Here is a 21256-nt window from a genome sequence, read left to right as displayed (position 1 = left end):
TTGGAACGAGCTTGTGTTATTGCATAACCACGTGAGTTACGTGATCAAAACATGACGGGTTAAGTAAGCTTACTGATTGAAAGGTTTGACTCTGATTTTGCAGAACTGAAATGGCTTTTCACGTCTTACGTAGTCGAATTTCGTGCTCTTTAATCCAAGGAGGCATTCCCAAACTATTCAAGAACACAGCAGACAAATCGATTCCATTTTCGGTAAGCGTAAAAGCCGTAATTAAATATTTAATATTATTATAATAATATATTAACCTTTTTAAACTGATCATCATACACATGTGGCTACGGGACGCCAGGTAGGGATCTATGCGATGAATTTTATTTTTGGGTGGATCATCGTATAGGCACTTTACACGTAAAATACACGCAACCACATTGCACCACGCAATTAGTACGAGGAACCCATACCGTGGCGTAGTAGCTCTGGCTGCACAACGTACTTCTTACCTAGACTCGCTTGCCAGTCCTATATACGCCGTACCTATGTATATTGAGGACTGGCTTACGCCATTTTGGATGTCAATGGGAAATACACACTTAACGATTTGCGCCGTTAGAAACTTGAAAAAAATCTTTAAAATTTCATCAATGTATATAAAAGTGGTACCAACCGTATTGTGCTTGCTAATTTAAGACTCGGTTGAAACAAAATTAAGGATCGAAAGCATTTTAGTGTCCAAAAGGCAAAATTATCGTCAAAGTTCTGCGAAATCGGCACCCTTATGAAGGGTTCAGAATTGAATCGAACGAAAATATCCGATCTTTGCGATCAAAAACACAAAATTACAACTTTAAACATACTATTGGCAAAAGACATTATTACCAAACAATACAGAATAGAAAATTTGACATCATTTTCTCAAAATATTGAAAAATTTGCTCACTAGACATCGAAAAAGTACGCAATCCAATTCCCGTTCAAACGCGTGGGAAACTGAAAGTGCGATAATCGTGACTACTTCTTACCTAAACTTCTATGCTTGTGAAATTGTAATAAATACTCCATTATTTTATCCAGAATAAATAAAAATTCATTAGCACATGATCCAAGTCGGCGCACCAACACTGAGATGGCACTTCAGTGCAAACTTAGATAGGGCGTCACCAATTACGAAAATGTCATACCGATAAATGATGTGTCTGTTTGCCTGTTTTTCTAAGTTTGCGTTGCGAACTACCACGCAATTGAATAGCAGACCGGTACTTACAGTACCGGCTAATATGGCTGGTTACCAGTTGTACTCGGAGCAATCGGCAATCGCAGCCTACAAAACGTGGCGCATATATCATGACATCGTAATTGACACAAATTTCAGCAGTGATCAGTGATGAGGATAAAATTAAAATAAGGATTAATAAAATGAGGATTAGAAAGGATAAAATTCAAATTGAGAAAATATTATAGGTATATGACTTGTTGTACTAGAGTGGACGCCAGGTAACCTCGGTATTTTCTTGTCAACCTAACCCTAACCCCCAATTTATGTTAATTGACAGGATAGCGGTCAATGGATTACTGCTTACTGTGTAACAACAATTATAGGTTACCTGGCATCCCGTAGCCGAGCGCTTCTACATGTATGTCATGTACATTTATACATGCATACAGGCAAACCTTAGTTAACACATTTGCTAGTCAGCCAAATTGGCCCAAACCGGGGACCAAACACAAAGCATATTTTGTATAGAAAATTAAAAGAACAGATTTTTCAAGGAAACCTACATAAATATGTTGTCTAAACTTCACTTGACCCAAATATATGATTTATTTTTGTGATGAGATAATCGCACATAGAATTTTAGAGGGATTTTGATAGCAGTTCCACATAGAAAAGCTGCTCTATCATGAGACTATGCTGTTTTGTTTTTTAATTGATCATGCATTAAAAGTCGGCTGAATATTTTTGAGGAAAGTCAACCTTTGACAAGATGTAACTTTGCTACGGAAAGTGCTATGACAAAATGGTTTTCAGTTTTGGCTTTCTTTACTCAAGGGCTTTAATTTGATATATAAAATGATGTGGTTTGATGGCAAATTTGAATTCTTCTTCTTCTTTGGAATACTCTTCAACGTTCCACAAGGAATCACACAAAGAGGGTGTGAGTGCGCCAGTAAATGCTATTTAGTCTCTGATATTGTTGTTTGTGTCTAGCTTCCTGAAGAATTCAGATGAGCTTTTCTTGAATTGGGTTACTTCTTCGATTGGTTGGAGATCTGGTGGTAATGAGTTCCAATCAACGATGATGCGTGGTACAAATAAGTTCTTAAAGCTGTTTGTTCTTGAGTGATATGGAATGTAGGTATTTGAGTTTGCTCGTCTTGTGAAGTGACTGGCCGGGCGCAGGTAGTCCAACACTGGTAGGGCCAGGTGGCCCCCCTATGGCTTTGTGTAGCACGTTGACCCTTGCAATCTTTCTCCTAGTACTTAACATATCCCAATCCAGCGATCTTATCAGACCTGAAGCACTAGTGGTTTGTTGGTAATCATTGCACACCATGCGGGCTGCTCTTCTCTGGATTTTACCAATCTCATGTATATGTTCATTTGTATACGGGTCCCACACACTGGCACAATATTCCACTGTCGGTCTGACCAGTGCGGTGTAGGCTGTTGCTTTTGTTTCCCTATTACATGAACTCAGGTTTCTTCTAATGAAACCAAGTGTTTTATTTGCAGAAGCGGTAACCTTTGATATGTGTGTGTCCCATTTGAGGTCTTGTGATATCTCCACACCAAGATATGAGTGAGAGGTTGTTTCAACAAGACTGGAATTTCCCAAGTTATAATTTGCCATGATGGGTGACCTAGAGCCGGTAATTCTAAGGAGAAAGCATTTTTTGGCATTGAACCTTAAGAGCCACTTGCTTTCCCATTCAGATAGACTATCAAGATCCTCCTGGAGGATTTTAGCATCATTAAGGTTTCTAATAGATCTGTATAAAACACAATCGTCCGCAAATAATCTGACGGAGGACGTAATGTTCTCCGGCAGATCATTTATATAGACTAAAAATAGTAGCGGGCCGAGCACTGTACCCTGGGGTACCCCAGACTGGACTTCCGCCCACTGGGAGTGCTCGCCCGCCACCACAACACATTGTAAGCGTTTTGTCAAAAAAAGCATGAATCCACAAATGGACTGTACCGGTGATACCATAGTGTTGCAATTTAAGCATGAGTCTGTGATGAGGTACGGTGTCAAACGCATTCGAAAAGTCGAGGACAAGCAGGTCAGTTTGAAGGCGTTTGTCAAATGATGTGAAAAGGTCATGCATGAATTCACTTTTAATACCTTCATATAGGATATTTCACAGGTGGTGGTCGCATTGCATTCTCTAAATTCAGTAAATTTTCATCGTCAACCGTGTAATTGAATGGGATTATTTTGAAATTTTAAAACGCTTGAAATATCACAAACAAATAGGCCTACCATATGTTAATAAATAATATAAATACAAGCTAAAACCGTTGGGGTTCGATAATGAACCCCACAAAACTAACCTAGTATATGGAAAATGCCATACGGCCGGGCAGTTCTCAAGTTGCCGGCTCGATCATGCCATTCGCCGCCTGATATTTCACATAGAAATTATTATGTTTAAAAAGGTAATTAATATTTAACTAATGAAGGGTCAACCATAACCATGCCTGTGTAGGTCAAAAATCAGCAAAGTTATGGGCAAATGTCTGTTTTTAAATTCTGCATTTTTCTGTGGCCATCATTCATTCATTCATTGATGCCTTTATACAATGACGTAATACTGTACAAAAAACAAGTGATCCAATTTGATGAAATCTATAAACTATCAAGTGGTGCATTGTAACTTCTTTATAAATGTAGTACCAGCACTTTCTTGCCAGCCTGCGTCTGGTGTCCGAATTTCAAACACATTCGATCATGACGGATGATGGCATCATAAATTTTGCTCAAATTGAACTGGAATTATTAAAAGTACACGTCTCTGTCTTGTGCTATTTTTAAACTGCAGAAGTTTCCGTCATACGTGCCAAAACTTGCACGAGTTCACAGTACAGTTTCAGCCAATGCTGCCACTAATATTCCCCGATATGCAGAGAAGATTGTTGGCGGATGGCTTCTAGGATGCTGTGGTATGGTGGCAGGAGCAGTGGTGCTTGGAGGAGTAACTAGGTATGTAGCTTCTACCAAAAAGGGGGTCAATCGGTGAGAGGGAGTTCAGTAAAACAAAAAAGTGGATCATTGGGCGAGACAGAGTTGAAAAATGGGGGTCAATGTGGCTGCACATCACATCACCCATTTGTAGTGAAATTTGCAAACAAAATATCATGTTTGTATTCTCTTTTACCATAGGTTAACAGAGTCAGGTCTCTCAATGACAGATTGGCATCTAGTAAAAGGAATGAAGCCACCAAGGACACAGGAGGAATGGGAAGCAGAATTCGAAAGATATAAACAATTTCCAGAATTTGAATAGTAGGTTTAAATTATTAAAGTTAATATCTGTTGCAATTAAGTTGAACCAAATGAATCAAATAGAGTGAGGGATGTGCAAAAGTATATTTTCTTGTCTAGTCTGCATTATAACACTGTTTTGGGTAGATTTTTCTGCTTTTGAAGTTGAACTCCATTTTTGTAATGGATATAATTAATCTTTGTCTTGCACCCATATTTTTGGGCGCAACTTTAAATAAAGAAATACTTTACAATGATACACTGTGTCACCCATTTCCCCATCATTCTTGGACATTGAAGCCTTTGAAGCCTTTTTTCAACATTTCTTTCATGTAGTGTTCACAAAGACATCACTTTAGATGATTTCAAGTGGATCTTTCGCATGGAATATGGGCATCGTATGTGGGGCCGTCTTATTGGTGTGGTATATCTTCTGCCAGCTGCAGTCTTCTGGAAGAAAGGTTGGATCAGCAAACCAATGAAACCTAGAATAATCATCTATGGGTCTCTGTTAGTGTTCCAGGTGAGAGCCTTTTTGTTTTGTATTTGCAGGGTGTGTCCAGATGTCTTATGGGGGTACTACACCCCTGGCCAATTCTGTGCCTATTTTTGCATTTTCTCAAAAATTATAGCTCATTGGTGACAAGTAAGATATATTATGTATATTATAAATCTAGCAACCTAAATGTGTAGTAGTAATAGTATAGACCACTTGACATGTAACGTCATTGCCCGGCAGTATGCGCGCGAATTATGACAATTTTCATTGTTCTTTGCCCTGCAGTGTGCATACGCATCGTAGTTTGCTCAGGGCACATGCATTTTAAATCGCCCACCACATTTCATACAGTACAAGAAAACCGTTGAGCCATATCGATAGGCCAGTCCCTCGCCTTTGTTTATAAACAATGATGTCAAGTGGTCTATATGCCTAAATTGTTAACACATTCATAGTTCATACCCCCTGCATTACTCTCTTTTCTTTACACTTTGTGATGGTTATATATCGTTCTTGATAATACAGGGCTTACTTGGTTGGTACATGGTAAAAAGTGGTCTAGAGGAACCAGCTGCTACAGACATCCCACGCGTCAGTCAGTATCGTCTAGCAGCTCACTTAGGCTCAGCATTTCTCTTATATTCTTTGATGCTGTGGGAGGACTCTCGCATATCCTGAAACCAAATCCTGTAAGTGAATTAGGCTGTTCTGGTTGAAATCCATACACCTCCTGTGGAAGGCATGACCTTTTTAATAATCTCCCATTCAGGGGGTGAAGATTTCAAATGGAGTCGCCCATTTATGGAACCCCATTTGAAATTTTGCACTCCCTGTGTGGAAGATTAAGGTTATGTTTTTCATAGGAAGTGTATGGATTTCAACTAGAATAACCCATAGTGTGAAAATGACATCCAGATTGCAAAGCTCATAAAAATCTTGTATTTATAAGCAGCAGACAGATGCAAAATTCTGGTTAAGGAAAAAAAAAGTTTTTGGTTGGATTTGAAGTGGTGCCATTCAGATCTCTAGACTGACGCTTGGACTACTAAGCCATGAGAACAAGTGAATATTGAATAAATCGTCAGCATGCGGGCAAACACCCTTTTTACACATGTGTATATGCATTGCGGGATTAGGTTACTGTAAATGTTTTAATACTTCCTTAGTCTGTGCTGTGCATCAAGCGTACACAAGCGTAAACACAACAACAAGATGGTTCAGCCATTGGTCATTGATGAATAGAAGCGGTGGAGACTTCGCCTCTTCTATGCGATCAATTGATTGTCACCATTGTGTAACCAGACCTGGGAAGTCTTAAAAATTTAGTTTAGCACACAGAATTCAAACTGCCACTGCGAAATACACACATGACTTCTTGTCACTTGATGAAGAAATGTACAAATTGTATTCAGTGATACAATGTTTTCTTCATTTTGTTTATTAGATTCAAGTCAGTAAGCATTTATCTCTTTTAAGAAAATCAGCTCATGGGGTGACAGCTTTAGTATTTACAACAGCGTTATCAGGTAAGGAGTTACGTAATTCTGACTAATTGATACACGCACAAGATTCAAGCAGGTCTTAAAGCCATATTATAACATTTTCATACAAAATATATTAGTATTTCTTTGCCATAAAATGTAAGCTTTTATTATCAGATATGTCCCCTTTTGATTTTGAGCTGAACAATTGAGCTAAAGTAAAGAAAATTGGAATTTTACTACCAGCGCCGATGTCGCCAATGTGTATCACTCCGTCAGTTGTGTTACGGTACTATCCTTTGATGTGTATATCCGTCTCGCTGCCCGCACGCCATGTACGTACTGTGTTATGAACATTGTGTACGCGTTCGACTAATTTATCCATCGTAATAATAAAACGATGGTTCCTGTGTTTTATTCAAAATCTTGGATTTTGACAAAACTACAGCACCTACATGTATAGTCTTGATTTTTGCAGGGTATGTTAGTTTAATAAAGTACAATATAATCATGTAAAACAGAATTTTGAAAAATATTGAGGGCGTTCTCCTCAGCAAATGTTATAATAATGCTTTAAAGAACATTTCTAAGTAAACTTTCTCCAGGGTGTGTGGTATTTTGAAAGAGCGTATGATGTTGAATGCCTGAACCTGAACATCAAAAATCACTTCCAATTTCCAAACAAATAGGACCCATCAATATACTACATCTCAAGTCCAAATTGGCCTTCAAATTTAATTTCTACCCATCCATATACCAAAATAGACTTTGAAAAAGGGGCTATTGATGTACCAAATTGTTGAAAACATGGTCCATATTTGAAGCACATGGCTATGGTCATTTGTACCCACTCCCTTGGCGTGTACTCTTCCAGAGTTGCCAGAATTACTCTCACATAATTGTATATGCCCACAGTTACCTCCATGCCGGGATAAAGATAACAGATAAAGATTCTCCTGTGATTTCTGGTGAGTGAATTGGATATGGTGAAATCAAATTTTTTGTAGCATGAATTTGATCTTAGCCTCAACCAGTGGCGTAGACAGGTGGGGCAGCTACCCCCCTGTGAGAAGTCTTCCCCACCGTGAGAGGCCATTTTGGTAAATTTTAGACCATTTTTGACCGTTTTCGTCAAAAGTTTGCCCCCCCCCTGAAAATTTGCCTTGCCCCCTCTGAAAAGTCCTGGCTACACAACTGGTCTCAACCACTTTTTCACAAGGGTTTTTGTAATTGCTTGATTCACATAAAACACAACTTTTTCTCCTTCATACAACACAATCTTACTCCTTATGTTGTATAGGTGCATTTGTAGCAGGACTGGATGCAGGTCTGGTATATAACTCATTCCCCAAGATGGCTGACAGATGGATCCCAGAAGATGTCTTAAGATTTGATCCCAAATACAAGAACTTCTTTGAGAACCCAACAACAGTGCAATTTGATCACAGGATTCTAGTAAGTAGATTTGCAAAAGCTGGTTTTTGTATAGTAGATATAACTCAAATGTGAATAATATCCACACAGACTATAGAAGTGCATCAGCTGGACAGTAAGTTGAACTTTGAAGGCGCTCTAAATCTGGACTTGTCTACCTTGTCAGAGTCAAGTCCAAGACTGCGCATCACAAGATGCACTTTTTGATCTCTATTTGTGACCTGCTAACCACGAACTCAGCGTAAAGTCGCCATAACTTTATACTCATTTTGTTGAGTTGGTAGTACGAGATATTTGGTCTGACTAAGTTGATGTTCTTTGTTTGCTGCCACCTGTACAAGCCAGTAGTATTATCCTTCGTGAATGGCCCATTGTGCCCCCATTCACAAAGGACATATATACATACTTAGTGGCTTTAACAGGTGAGTAAACACCAACGCAGTAGTCAGGACGTTTTGAGTTACTAACACCTTGCGACTTTACGCTGATTTCGTGGTAGCAGGTCACATTTGGATTCTGCTACATAAAAAGAATATAAATCTTATGTAATTACTAGTACCGGTAATTACCCTTTTTGGCCAATTTTACTCCCAGCTGGCCAAACCCACCCTAATGATTAGCTACAGTTGATCAACCAACTGATAGAAAAATGTTTTCTTATAATTAATAGTAATAATAGTTATTATGGAGCCTATGTGCACACTTTTCACACCGTGTTGCCAGCTCTACCACCTTAACTCTGACAATGTTATGGTGTAATTTGTAGAAGTTTTGACTCTTAATTTCTGTATTCTGTGCATTCTGTCATCAGGGTATCAGCACAGCTTGTGCCGTGACAGCTCTGTATGTATTGGCACGTCGTGTACCACTCCCTGCAAGGGCTACATTAGCAGCCAATTGTATGCTTGCTATGGTTGGAGTACAGGTAAGAAAGAATTTCTTTATTAATAAACACAGCCAAATTAAAAAGTCACCACTAGTTCCATCCCCATTTAATCAGAGTCTGATGAGTTTATCGCAAAATAATTTATATAATAATTTTCTATACACTTTCCTTTCGAAGGTTGATACCAAATTTGATATCAAAAGTTTAATCATCATGAGCATAGGAATCGTTGTTTGGAAATTCTTGCAATTTTAAAAATGACAAATTACGAATTGACCATGCAAAAGCTAATGCATGGTATCAGCTTATTATGTGGCTGGATGCAACCCGTACAGGAATCATTGTACACTTGCCTGCGCACAATTAAAAGAGCTGGGTATTTGATTTGCATTTTGACATGCATGGGTAAACCTTTAATGTCAATGAAATTAGACCTCTCAGATGCGTGTAGATGTTGAGAAGAGGTGGTTTATAATCGATTAACCTGCTGGCCTATTCAGGTGACATAATTCTTGGCAATCACGCTAGCTCTGCCGCGTGATACAACTCCCTATGTCATTTTTGAAATTGCATAAATTTCCAAACAACGGTTCCTATGTTCACGATGATTAAACTTTTGATATCAAATTTGGTACCAACCTTCGAAGGAAAGTGTATAGAACATTATTATATAAATTATTTTGCCATAAACTCATCAGACTCTTGATTAAATGGAGATGGAACTAGTGACAACTTTTTAATTTGGCTGTGTTTACTTGATCAATCAATCAATCAGTCAATCAAAAACTCAGTCATTCAATCAAAGGATTGACAATCTCTCTCTCTCTCTGTGTCAGGTGGCGCTGTGTAGCGCTGCTGTGGTCTTCACAAGAGTACGCCATCTCACTCGATCTGATGCCAAGTGCGTTGCACCTTGCATTCCCTGGTTACAAACCAGCTTCACGTCATTAGTCCAAGATGTTGGTGGACGTTCTCTTCCTCGTTTGCCTTCCATAGCCCCTTGCAAAATCTGTTTTTCTACACCTCCATGTTTCCTGACAATATGGCCAAAGTACTTCAGCTTTCTCTCCATTATGCCGCTTCTGATGGTTAGACTTGTACCAATCTTGTCGAGGATCCAGGAATTTGTTCTCCTGTCTTTCCATGTCACTCGTAGAAGCCTCCTGTAACACCACATCTCAAAAGCATCTACTCTTTTCCTATCATTCTTGACAATAAGGCCCTAAAAATAGAAAATGGGCGTAACAAGACTCACCTTTAGGTAACAAAGAAGCTTTGTCGGTTTCTCAGCATAATATTTTTTGGATTCAATAAAATTTTACAATTCAAGCATATCAGTAATAAAATTCCTCTCATTTTATTTTGTTTTCACTCTAGGTTACACTCGGCATTTGTACTCTTCTGTACTATGTCCCTACCAAGCTGGCAGCATCTCACCAATCTGGATCCTTAGCGCTGCTTACACTGGCAATGTGGTTTATGCATGAAATACGCAAAATGCCAAAGTGAACACTGAGAACATTTAGAGGACGGCTTCGTTATGATATAAACTTAAAAGCAGCTTTTCCACTTTAAGCAACAAGGTTTCCATAGAGGTTGTGCATATGACGTATCATACCGTAAATATGGCGGAGTAATCAAATGCATTCAACAAAAGCATGCTTGCAATCTACCGTGACAGTTCGTCTGACACACATAACAAATGCACTACGATCAAATAGGTTGATGACAACGTTTGATTGAATGCACTGCACTGCGCCATGATTACGGTGATGGACACCGGTTCAAATCCTTTGTTTGGAGCCAATCAATAATTTCACGCATAACTCCTATTCATGGCCTCCAAAAAACTGATAGTGTGTGTTCACAAGACACAGTGGGTTTCACTCCAGGAGGGGGGTTTGGTAATGATCTGCTGTTGAGAATTTGGAAGTAGATCTATACATATACCAATTTTTCAAGACATTTGGACCATCGGTACACCAAAAGTCAAAATTTTTAGCCAAAATTAATGCAAATTGAAAAACAAAATTAGCATATTTTTAAAATGTTGGTTGTAGTGAGGCAAAGTCTGGCTTTTATTTGCAGAAACATCAGATTTTCTTTTTGAAAAACTGATCCATCCATGTACCAAAATTGGCCTAGAAATTGGGCTCATTAATATACCAAATGACAAAAAATGCGGCCCATGTTTGCAGCACATTTTTATGGTCACATTAATATTATATATAACATTTTAAAATGTTGCTATACTTTTTTTTTGATACAAAATGTTTTTAAAATGTTTTTTGCTGGAAAGTTTGTGATACTTGGCTTTCCTATAATTATATTATATATGAAAGGATGAGAATAAACATGTATCAGCCACTTTATACCTAAAGTGGTTTTATTTTACTTACAAAATAATATCAGCATCCAAGGTCAACCTAGATCCTCCAGTCCTCGAATACTTTTGCACAGCCATTCCACTGTGCTGTATTGAGAAAAGCAACATGAAGGATTGTGTGTAAAAACAAGGTACCATTAGAGGCCAGAAGGATTCAGGCTAAAACCTAGATTCATCATAGATATTTCCTTTTAGATACTGAATATTGACCGCTCAGTGCCAGAAGTGGGTTAGTGCAATAGTTGCCATGGGTGCAATATAATGTGCGTAAATTGCCATTCACAGGGCAGCTATTGCACTTACCCACTTCTGGCACAGAGCAGTCGATACACAGATGATGACGGATCCGCGAATGATCCTTGATTCCAAACTTATGCAATAGACTAAAAACACCTTAAGTTGCATTCAACGGAAAACCCCTATTGGTTGGGTTTAGAGGCACCCACAGTTGCAATTATTTGTGTTTACAAAAATTAAGCAAATAAAATGGTGTAAAATGCTTCATGAGTGCGGCGATCAAAAATCCAGGCACACAGTCCGCACTTGCATGCATGGTCCTCATTTGACTGCAAACATGTGGGTGTGTGTGTGTGAGGTAGGGGTGTGTGTTGGTTGTGTACAGTGTCCGAAATAAGGAAAAATTTGAGGTTGTCCTGAGGACAACCTAGGCATAGATTCTGCTTGTCCTTAAAACATTTCAGTTGTCCCCAAAATGTGTCATATATATTTTGGGTGCAAACATTTTTTTGGTGTTTTTTGCTCTTACAAATCCTGTGCTACCTTCAAAATTTACCATTCTGATCATGCAGATCTCAATCACTGGCACCATTAGTTAACTCAGTGAAATGGTTAATCACAAAAATGAAGAACTGAACATGCTGAACATACGTACGGTGTGATAGCGGTGGTCAGTAGAGCTTCATGATACAAATTAAAATTAAACATGACAAGTCATATCTTTTATGTCAAGTTATATTTATTTATAAATCATGATATTGGACATAAAATACAAGTGGTTATCCGTTGGACAAGTGCATAGCTCATCAAAGTTTTGATTTTTGGACAAGTGGACCAGAGGATAAGTACTTATTTCAAACATGTTTGTCTGTCTGTCCAAAGACAATCTGGTTCCTAGAACAACTAGTCAGTCTGCCAAGAGTTTTGGTAGTACATAGCTTTTGCAAAATAAGGAGCAATATTGAACAAAATATAAATTCTATTGATATTTGCTATAATAAAATAAAATAAAAAAGTGTATATGTTGTGTTGAATTACTGATACTCAAGGTAAAAATTGATAGAAGTTATTTGAAAGTTGACTCATCCATAATACCAGTATATTGGGGATGGGGGATAAATCCCCAATATTTTGCCAGGGTGGGATGGTCCATTCAATCATCCCCCCAATGTTGACGCCTGTATGTGGTTTTTTTACCAAATTAATCTCATAATTGGCCATTTTATCCCCCAAAGCCCAAATTTTTCACTTTTGCACACTATTTCATCAGTTTAGCTTCAAAATGGCAACATTTTTCGCACGCTTCGCGCACATTTGTACCATAGACTTACAGAGGTGCCAGACTTCAGGAAATTTCCTGATATCAGGAAATTTTGTTCAGGTGTTTTTGTGCAAAAGTATACACAAAAGTAAATTTTCAACCATTTCAGGACATTTTGTCATCAACCACTGGCATCTCTGGACTTATTCAGTCACCCAAAAGGTGCTAGATTCACTATATTTCAAGAAACTTTTTCCAACCCCATCCGCCCCAATGTCAAAAAGAAATCTACGCCACTGCCAGTCAGATATTTGGTAGACTATTTTATATGGGAAATATCCACCACTCGGATCAACCGGTAACAAAATGTAACTAGACTTAGCTGTGGTCTAAGACCACGAACACAGCCGTGTTGTGACCCCTTAATAACCTTTGACCCCAAAATATATGAAAACCCCATAGACATTGGCTAATGTCAATGCACATTTGCACGTGGCATCACTAGGCCATGTTATTTGTGGCAGAAGGGGCATTTTGAAGGTTTTTCGTCTCAGACCGAAGTGACCCCTTAATAACCTTTGACCCAAAATAAAAATACCACATATACACTGGGTTACCACAATTCATATATGAACATACCGTTACTGTCCTTTGTTTTTCTTAGCTAACAAAAATTTTTGAAGGTATTTCGTTTTATACCGGAAGTGACCCCTTAATAACCTTTGACACCAAATCTGTGTACACCCCATATACACTGGGTAACACCAATGCATGTGTGCAAGTGGCGTCACTGTCCTACGTAATTTGTGGAAGATGCATTTTATAAGTATATCTATTTATACCGGAAGTGACCCCTTAATGACCTTTGACCCCAAATTAAAAAAATACCACATATACACTGGGTAACGACAATTTATGTGTGCATATACCGTTACTGTTCTACGTTTTTCTTAGCTAATAAAAAATTTTGAAGATATTTTGTTTTATACCGGAAGTGACCCCTAATGACCTTTGACCCCAAATCTGTGTACACCCCATAGACACTAGGTAATTATAATACATGTGTGCAAGTGGCGTCACTGTCCTACGTAATTTGTGGGAGAAGATGCATTTTAAAGGTATTTCGTTTTTATACCGGAAGTGACCCCTTAATGACCTTTGACTCCATATAAAAAAATATCACATATACACTGGGTTACTACAACTCATATGTCAACATACCGTTACTGGCCTATGTTTTGTTTAGCTAATACAATTTTTGAAGGTATTTCATTTTATACCGGAAGTGACCCCTTAATGACCTTTGACCCCAAATCTGTGTACACCACATAGATACTGGGTGATATCAATGCATGTGTGCTAGTGGCGTCGCTGTCCTACGTAAGTTGTGGGAGAAGATGCATTTTTAGTTGAAATCACGTTTTTGACCCCTATGACCTCTGCGTGACCTTTGACCCCATGAGTTTCACGTAACTTGTAGGTGCACGGTGAATGATCATTGTGACTAAGTTAGGTCAAAATCGATGTAAGCATGTGAGTGCTAGAGCAATGTAAAGATTGACAGAAGAAGAAGAAAGAACCTGTAAGAAAAAAGACACAGCCGTGACTAACGTCACGGCTGTGTAATGAAACATTTTTCTGACACTATCATGTCTATCAATACGAAATCTATTTTACTATTTCAAGAGTGAAATTTGCTCATCATGTGAGGGGAATTTGTGATAAAAGGGGGTGAAATTCACCAAAAACATAAAAAGGAGTAAAATGGACAAATTTAGTTATTTATTGATAAAAAAACCCAGCTCTCTGGGAAACAAGAAGAGACCAGATGTAATCATACATATTATGTAATATTTATTTTGTCTATATCATTAATTAGGAGGAAATGAAGCAAAGAGTATTTGAAATTAATGTTTTACCCCTCTTTCCTTCGAAATAGCAACGTTTGAATATGGCATTAAAACTTTTATTCGCAGTATTAGTCGAAGTAAAGGATTTAGGATGGAGCTGTCTCATCTCAGCTCAAACGGGAAAATTTTGTTACAAAATGTAGTTCTGTATTTTTTAAGCAGTTATATAGATAAGTATTCAGTTCTGCTACCAAGCAAAAAAAAATTAAAGCAGTTATATAGTTATAGTATTCAGTTCTGCTAAAAAGCAAAGGCACGGAGGAGTGGGTCTGGTCTTGTCCAAGCATGTTCACAGATGTCTTAAGAGTGTTGAAGCTGTTTCCGAGAGGATACTATTTGTAACATTCCATGGCAACCCTCAGCTTAGCATCACTGTATATGCACCCACTGTGTGCTCAACATCTTCTGACAAGGAGGAATTCTATTCATCTCTATCTGATCACTTGGATGGTATGAAAAGGCACAACATCCATCTCATCCTCAGTGATTTTAATGCCAGAATAGGAACAGATAGTCATCTTTCCCATCCTTGGGTGATTGGTCCATACTGCTACCATGATTCAACCAATGACAATGGTGAGCGTCTGGTCAACATTTGCCAGGAGTACAACCTCAGACCGGCCCAAATGAGATTCCCCAACCCAGGAATCGTCTCTGGACTTGGACCCATCCAGCTGGATCAACCCATGCACAGTTAGACCACATTCTAATAAACAGCAAGTGGGTAAAATCTCTCCGCAACTGTCGAGCATACAATTCAGTAGAAGTGGTCTCCGATCATCGTATTGTGAGCGTCCGTCTAGCTGCCAGTTTGCGAACAAGCAAAGGAAAACATTGCAAGAGACCAAAATCCAATTGGAAGAAGTTGCAAGATCCTGATACAAAGGAGGAATTTCAGCTGGAACTATTAAACAGATTCCAGGTCTTGAGCATGGATGATGCTACACCCATCTCTGATAGGTATGAGAGCAGTTCGTGAAGTTGCTGAGGAAGTTATTGGAAAGCAAGAGCAATGCGGACTGCCAAGTTAATTGGGTATCAGACTTAAACTTGAAAGGGATGAGGCCAAAAAGTGGTACTCCATTTCAAAGTCTCGTCAATCTAGAGAAAGATGGGGGAACTTGAACACCAGCCTTAACAACTCCTATAAATCTGATGAGCTTGCTACCCTCAGTAAGCAGCTGGAAGACCTGAAGCTGGCCGATAAATGGGAAATTACACCACCACCTGGAAAATCATACACTCGCTTTCTGGGAAGAACTAGAAGGAAAGGGGTAAAAGTCAAAAAGAGAAATGGATCAGCCCCAACCAGTGACCATGAACTGCTTGAGGAATGGAAGGAATATTTTAGTTCACTCCTTAACAACGACAGTGGCACAGCAGCTTCAGAACTTCCTGCACCAGCTGTTGAAGATCTTCCTATTATCACTGAGCCCCCAACTCGTGAAGAAGTAGTCGAAGCAATAGCAGCCATGAAGACCAACAAGGCAGCAGCATTGGACTGTGCTATAACTGCTGAAGCACTTCAGAGAGGAGGGGATAGCATGATTGATATGATTCTCAAATTCTGTATGGAAGTATTCTCAACGCTGATACCGCCACGTCAATGGGTCACAAATGTCATCATATATACCTCTACCAAAGAAAGGCGACCTCTTTCTCATGATAAACTACCGTGGTATTTCGCTTATGTCCATTGCCGCAAAAGTGTACAACAAGATCCTTCTGAACAGGATTCGACCTCGCATTGATCCTTTACTGAGAAGCAACCAGGCTGGCTTTAGATCAGGTCGAAGCTGTGCTCAGCAAAGACACATTTTGAGGAGGATCATGGAAGGCTTTAAGGAGTACCAACTTCCATTGACAGTCACTTTTGTGGACTTCAAAAAGGCCTTCGACTCTATCAACAGGTCCGTCATGTTCTCAGTGCTGCAGCATTATGAAATACCAAAGGTTGTAGTCAATACCATCCAGGTGCTCTACAAGGAATCCAATAGTGCCGTTATGGTAGGTGGAAGTATCTCAGAGCCTCTCCTAGTAACAACTGGAGTGCTTCAGGGTGATGTGTTGGCACCATTCCTGTTCATTATCCTGGTAGACTACCTCCTGAAGAAATCAATTCTGTTGAATTTGTCTGATAAATTCTCTCGGTTCTTTATTCATAACATTGCAACAATCCGTGAAGAATTAGAAAGTGACTCCAACAAACCATTTACCACCAAGCTCCAGGAAACCTGTGCTCCACATTGTATGCCTCTCAATGAATTTAACAAAATGTCTGAAGATGAGGTGAAAAAGGTAATCACCAGATCTTCCAACGCATCGTGCTCTCTTGACGCGCACCCGACATAGTTTTTGAAAAATCATCTTGACAGTCACATACCAGCAATCACCAACATTGTGAACAAATCTCTCAGCTCTGGTGTCTTCCCGAATGCTGATCACCACACTATTGTCACGTCACCCCGTTGCTCAAGAAACCTTCCGCAAATAAAGATGAGTTGAAGAATATTATTATAGACCTGTAAGTAATCTGAGCTTTGTCGCCAAAGTCATCGAAAAGTGCGCTTCTGAGCAATTTGTTGAACATCTGAATAAGAATGACATGTGCGATCCTCTGCAATCTGCCTACCGTGCTCACCATTCTACTGAATCAGCTCTAATGAAAGTTCAGGATGACATAATGTGTGATATTGATTTCAAAAAAGCTGTTTTTGTCGTACTTCTTGATATGAGTGTGGCGTTTGATACTGTGGATCACGCCATACTGTTGAACCGTCTCGAGCAGAAATATGCTGTAACTGGGACAGCCCTAGAGTGGTTTGGCCCATATCTTAAAGGATAGTCATCACGTGTGAACATAAACGGCACCATGTCAGACCCAGTTACCACTGATTTTGGACTGCCACAAGGATCAGTCCTCGGACCTCTTTTGTTCACCACATATTCCAAGCCCATCGGTGAAATTGCGAGGAAACACGGCATCGATTACCATCAGTATGCTAATGACTCGCAATTGTATGTTGCTTTTAACCCGCGTAATCCTGACGACATCTTCAAGGCATTAAACAAGATATCATGCTGCATTGCTGACATAAAATCTTGCCTCACCGCCAACTATCTGAAACTCAACGACTCCAAGACTGAGTTTTTCATTGCAGCATCAAATCATAATCTCAAGCTCCTGGACATACAGAACATTCAACTCACCATCGCATCGGCGACTCCACTATCAATCTATCTTCTGTCATTCGCAACCTGGGTTGTCACTTTGATTCCAACATGTCTCTTACTGCTCATGTTAACATTCTCCGCAGAAATACGCTCTTCCAGATTAAGAACTTGTGGCGTATCCGGTGTTATATCAATCAAGAGACCTGCCATCATGCAGTAAGAGCACTGATGGTGTTCCCTCGCGAATCTTAAAAGATCTGAACGAAGAACTTGCACCCGTTATAACGCACATCTTCACACAGTCAATCCAAACAGGAACACTGCGTCGTGACTGGCTCACTGCGAATATCACTGCCATATTCAAGAAAGGCAACAAATGTGATCCCGCCAACTATAGACCGGTTTCGCTAACATCTGTTACAAGTAAATTAATTGAACACATATTATTCCGTCACATAATGGACCATCTTGAAAAACACAGCATTTTATCAAATTTTCAGCACAGTTTTCGCTCCCAACACTCCTGCGAATCTCAGCTCATAGTAACAGTAGAAGATCTGACTAGAAACCTGGACAGTGGGCTACAAACAGACACACTCATACTCGACTTTCAAAAAACGTTCGATACTGTCCCTCATCAACGACTGATCCGGAAATTGGAATGTTATGGTATAAAAGGACCCATCTTGGATTGGATAGAATGCTGGTTAACATCTAGAACCCAGCGGGTCGTCGTTGAGGGAAAACATCTGAACCAGTTCATGTAAAATCTGGAGTTCCCCAGGGAACAGTATTGGGGCCACTCATGTTTTTAATATAATATTAACGACATTGCCGACAGTATTCACAGTGAAACACAAATAAGACTATTTGCTGATGATTGCCTACTTTACCGAGTTATTAAGTCACCAATGGATACCGAGACTCTTCAGTCTGACCTAAATACCTTGGTGGAGTGGGCAAACATGTGCCAAATGTCTTTCAACACAAAGAAATGTAAAACTTTAAGAGTCACTACCAAGAAAAATCCGATTATGCATACCTACAAGATGGCATCTGATCAACTGGAATCCGTTTCACACCATCCGTATCTTGGAGTCGAATTGTCATACAATATGAAATGGTCTCATCACATAAATAATAACACAGCAAAAGCAAACCGAGCATTGTGGTTCCTCCGCAGAAATCTATGGAGATGTCCAGTAGCGGTAAAACAACAGATGTATTTTGCTCTGGTCAGACCCTTGCTTGAATACGCGTGCTCCGTTTGGGACCCCCATACAGCATCGGATAATCATAAAATCGAGACGGTCCAACGTAGAGCCGCAAGGTTTGTTACCAGAATTTACAAAAAATCACCAGGTACAATGACAAACATACTGCACCAACTTGAATGGCCCACACTTGAACAAAGAAGACTGGAATCACGATTAACCGTTATGTTTAAAATCAAACAAGGTCTCATTGCCATTCCCATACCGGATTATGTTCAGAATCAGACAGCATCCCAAACCCGCCAATATCATCCGGCCAAGTTCAGAGTCATGGGACCCAAAAGCAATGCTTACAAATTCAGTTTTTACCCACGCACCATTCTAGACTGGAATTCATTGCCAACTTCAATACTCAATATTCAAAATATCAATGGTTTCAAAAATGCACTTGTAGATCTAAGGGTGTAGAGTAAGGTAATTTAAGATTGTAGTTTTGTAGTGCAGTATTTGTTTTTCATCCAGTGCCATGTTATTTCTCAGCGTGATATTGCTTCGGCAACTTTACTGAGTATTTGTATAGAAATAGATACTCTCCAGGCTCGTCTATTGTAACGCACTCTTCCTCATGATGCAGTCATGTCTACAGTAGAATTCATCTCGACCTTTGCAGGACTTAACCCCATTAAAAGCTATTAAACCAAGATAACACTCATTGAAACAGCTCAACTGATTAAATCGGATCTTCTCTGGTTGTGCACAAGTGTCTGTTTTCATGTGCGATATCGCAATAAAGCTGGTATTATAGCTTCAGTTGGGTAACCGATTATAAAGGAAACGAAAGGAAACAATGGTATGTATGCCTTTGTTCACGAAATGAGACAATGGCGTGCTTTTTGTAAACCAGCATTCTTGAAAATGAGCAACATAATGATTGTTGACTTAACACGGTTTGGAAATAATTTCTTCATATTTTTGGTGTTATCTGTCGTTTACATGTCCTTCCTAAAACACAAAAGTACGACCCTCTCCAAACACCTAAATTAGCTAAAAACTATATTTTCTAGAACTTTAGAAGAGTACTTTTAATATTGGCCGGTTATTTTTCACACAGCGACGTTAACTAGTCATATCCCCATACTTTTAACGTAGGGCTATTTGTAGTGGTCACGCGTCAATGGGAAAGAGCACTGTGTATTGTGTATAGGAAAACGGACAGTAACTGCAGTATGTTCAGCTCTCTGCAAAAGACATAAGCCGTCTCCAAAGACTTCAGAACTCCGCCGCGCGTGTCATCTTTGCTGATGGTCGTCGAGTCGAAGCTCACCCATTAGTCTCATCTCTTCACTGGCTCAGCATTGATAAACGCATCAGTTTCAAAATTCTTCTGTATATCAACAAGTCTCTCAACAACCTTGCTCCGAAGTACATCTCCAACAAACGGACTCCACAAAGGACTCTCAGATCAAGTAATGACACCACGCGTCTCCTGGCTGATAGATCCATCAGTGTCGCCGGTGATCGTCGTTTCCCTGTAGCTGGTGTTAAGCGCTGGAACCCATTACCAAAAGAAATCAGACTTTCGCCATCGGTCACTCTTTTCAAACAGAGACTCAAAACTTATTTATTCTGAACTGTTTTTCTTTTTTCATCACTGGTTTTCTTCTGTATCTGTTTTTTATTGTAAGCGCAACGATGCTTTCTATGCGAATTGTGCCCTAAGAACTTTGTAGTAGTAGTAGTAGTAGTAGTAATTGATGCTGGAATTGTTATCTACCCACGTCGGTCAAGCAGGTATCCTGCTCGGATGCTGAATGACCTGGATTTTGCTGATGATATTGCCCTGTTGGAATCTTCTATAGCCAGGGCCCAGTCACAGCTTACTAGGACTGCAACAGCAGCAGCAGATCTAGGCCTTGTCATCAGCGCACCTAAGACAGAATATATGACTGCAAACGGTAACGCCCAGCCTGCACGTGAAGTCTATGGTAGTACCATCAACCATGTCACAGACTTCAAGTACTTGGGTTCCTAGATGGGCTCTAGTGTTGGAGACCTAAAAAGAAGAAAAGCACTAGCCTGGGCCGCTTTCTGGAAACTGGAACGCCTTTGGAGAAGCCCATCCCTGCCAATCGAAACACAAATCAAGCTGTTTGAGACAACTTGTGTCACTATGCTTCTTTACGGGTGCGAGTCATGGTTAATCACCAAGGACATGGAAAACAGCAACATCTTGCTACAGAGTCATGTTAAACATCAAGCGTGTGGATCGGACCCCAAATGAAACCATCTACAATCTGACCAACACCACTCCACTGGTTGCCCGAGC

At 39.6% G+C, this 21256-nt stretch overlaps 1 protein-coding gene across 1 annotated transcript; it reads left to right on the top strand.

Annotated features, from left to right (window-relative positions):
• Nucleotides 1-13: 13 nt before the first annotated feature.
• LOC140148117 (heme A synthase COX15-like) lies at nt 14-12391 on the top strand. Its single transcript, XM_072169971.1, is given in 10 exon segments — nt 14-212; nt 4006-4166; nt 4347-4469; nt 4785-4971; nt 5473-5602; nt 5605-5636; nt 6392-6473; nt 7729-7883; nt 8674-8787; nt 10126-12391. Coding segments are annotated over 10 exon segments (1218 nt in total). The 5' UTR covers nt 14-110; the 3' UTR covers nt 10258-12391.
• The last annotated feature ends 8865 nt before the right edge of the window (nt 12392-21256 follow it).

Source organism: Amphiura filiformis, chromosome 3, assembly GCF_039555335.1.
Source record: "Amphiura filiformis chromosome 3, Afil_fr2py, whole genome shotgun sequence".
Classification (NCBI taxonomy): domain Eukaryota; kingdom Metazoa; phylum Echinodermata; class Ophiuroidea; order Amphilepidida; family Amphiuridae; genus Amphiura; species Amphiura filiformis.
The sequence above is the reverse complement of the archived record's forward strand: the minus strand, read 5'-3'. Positions and strand labels throughout refer to the sequence as shown.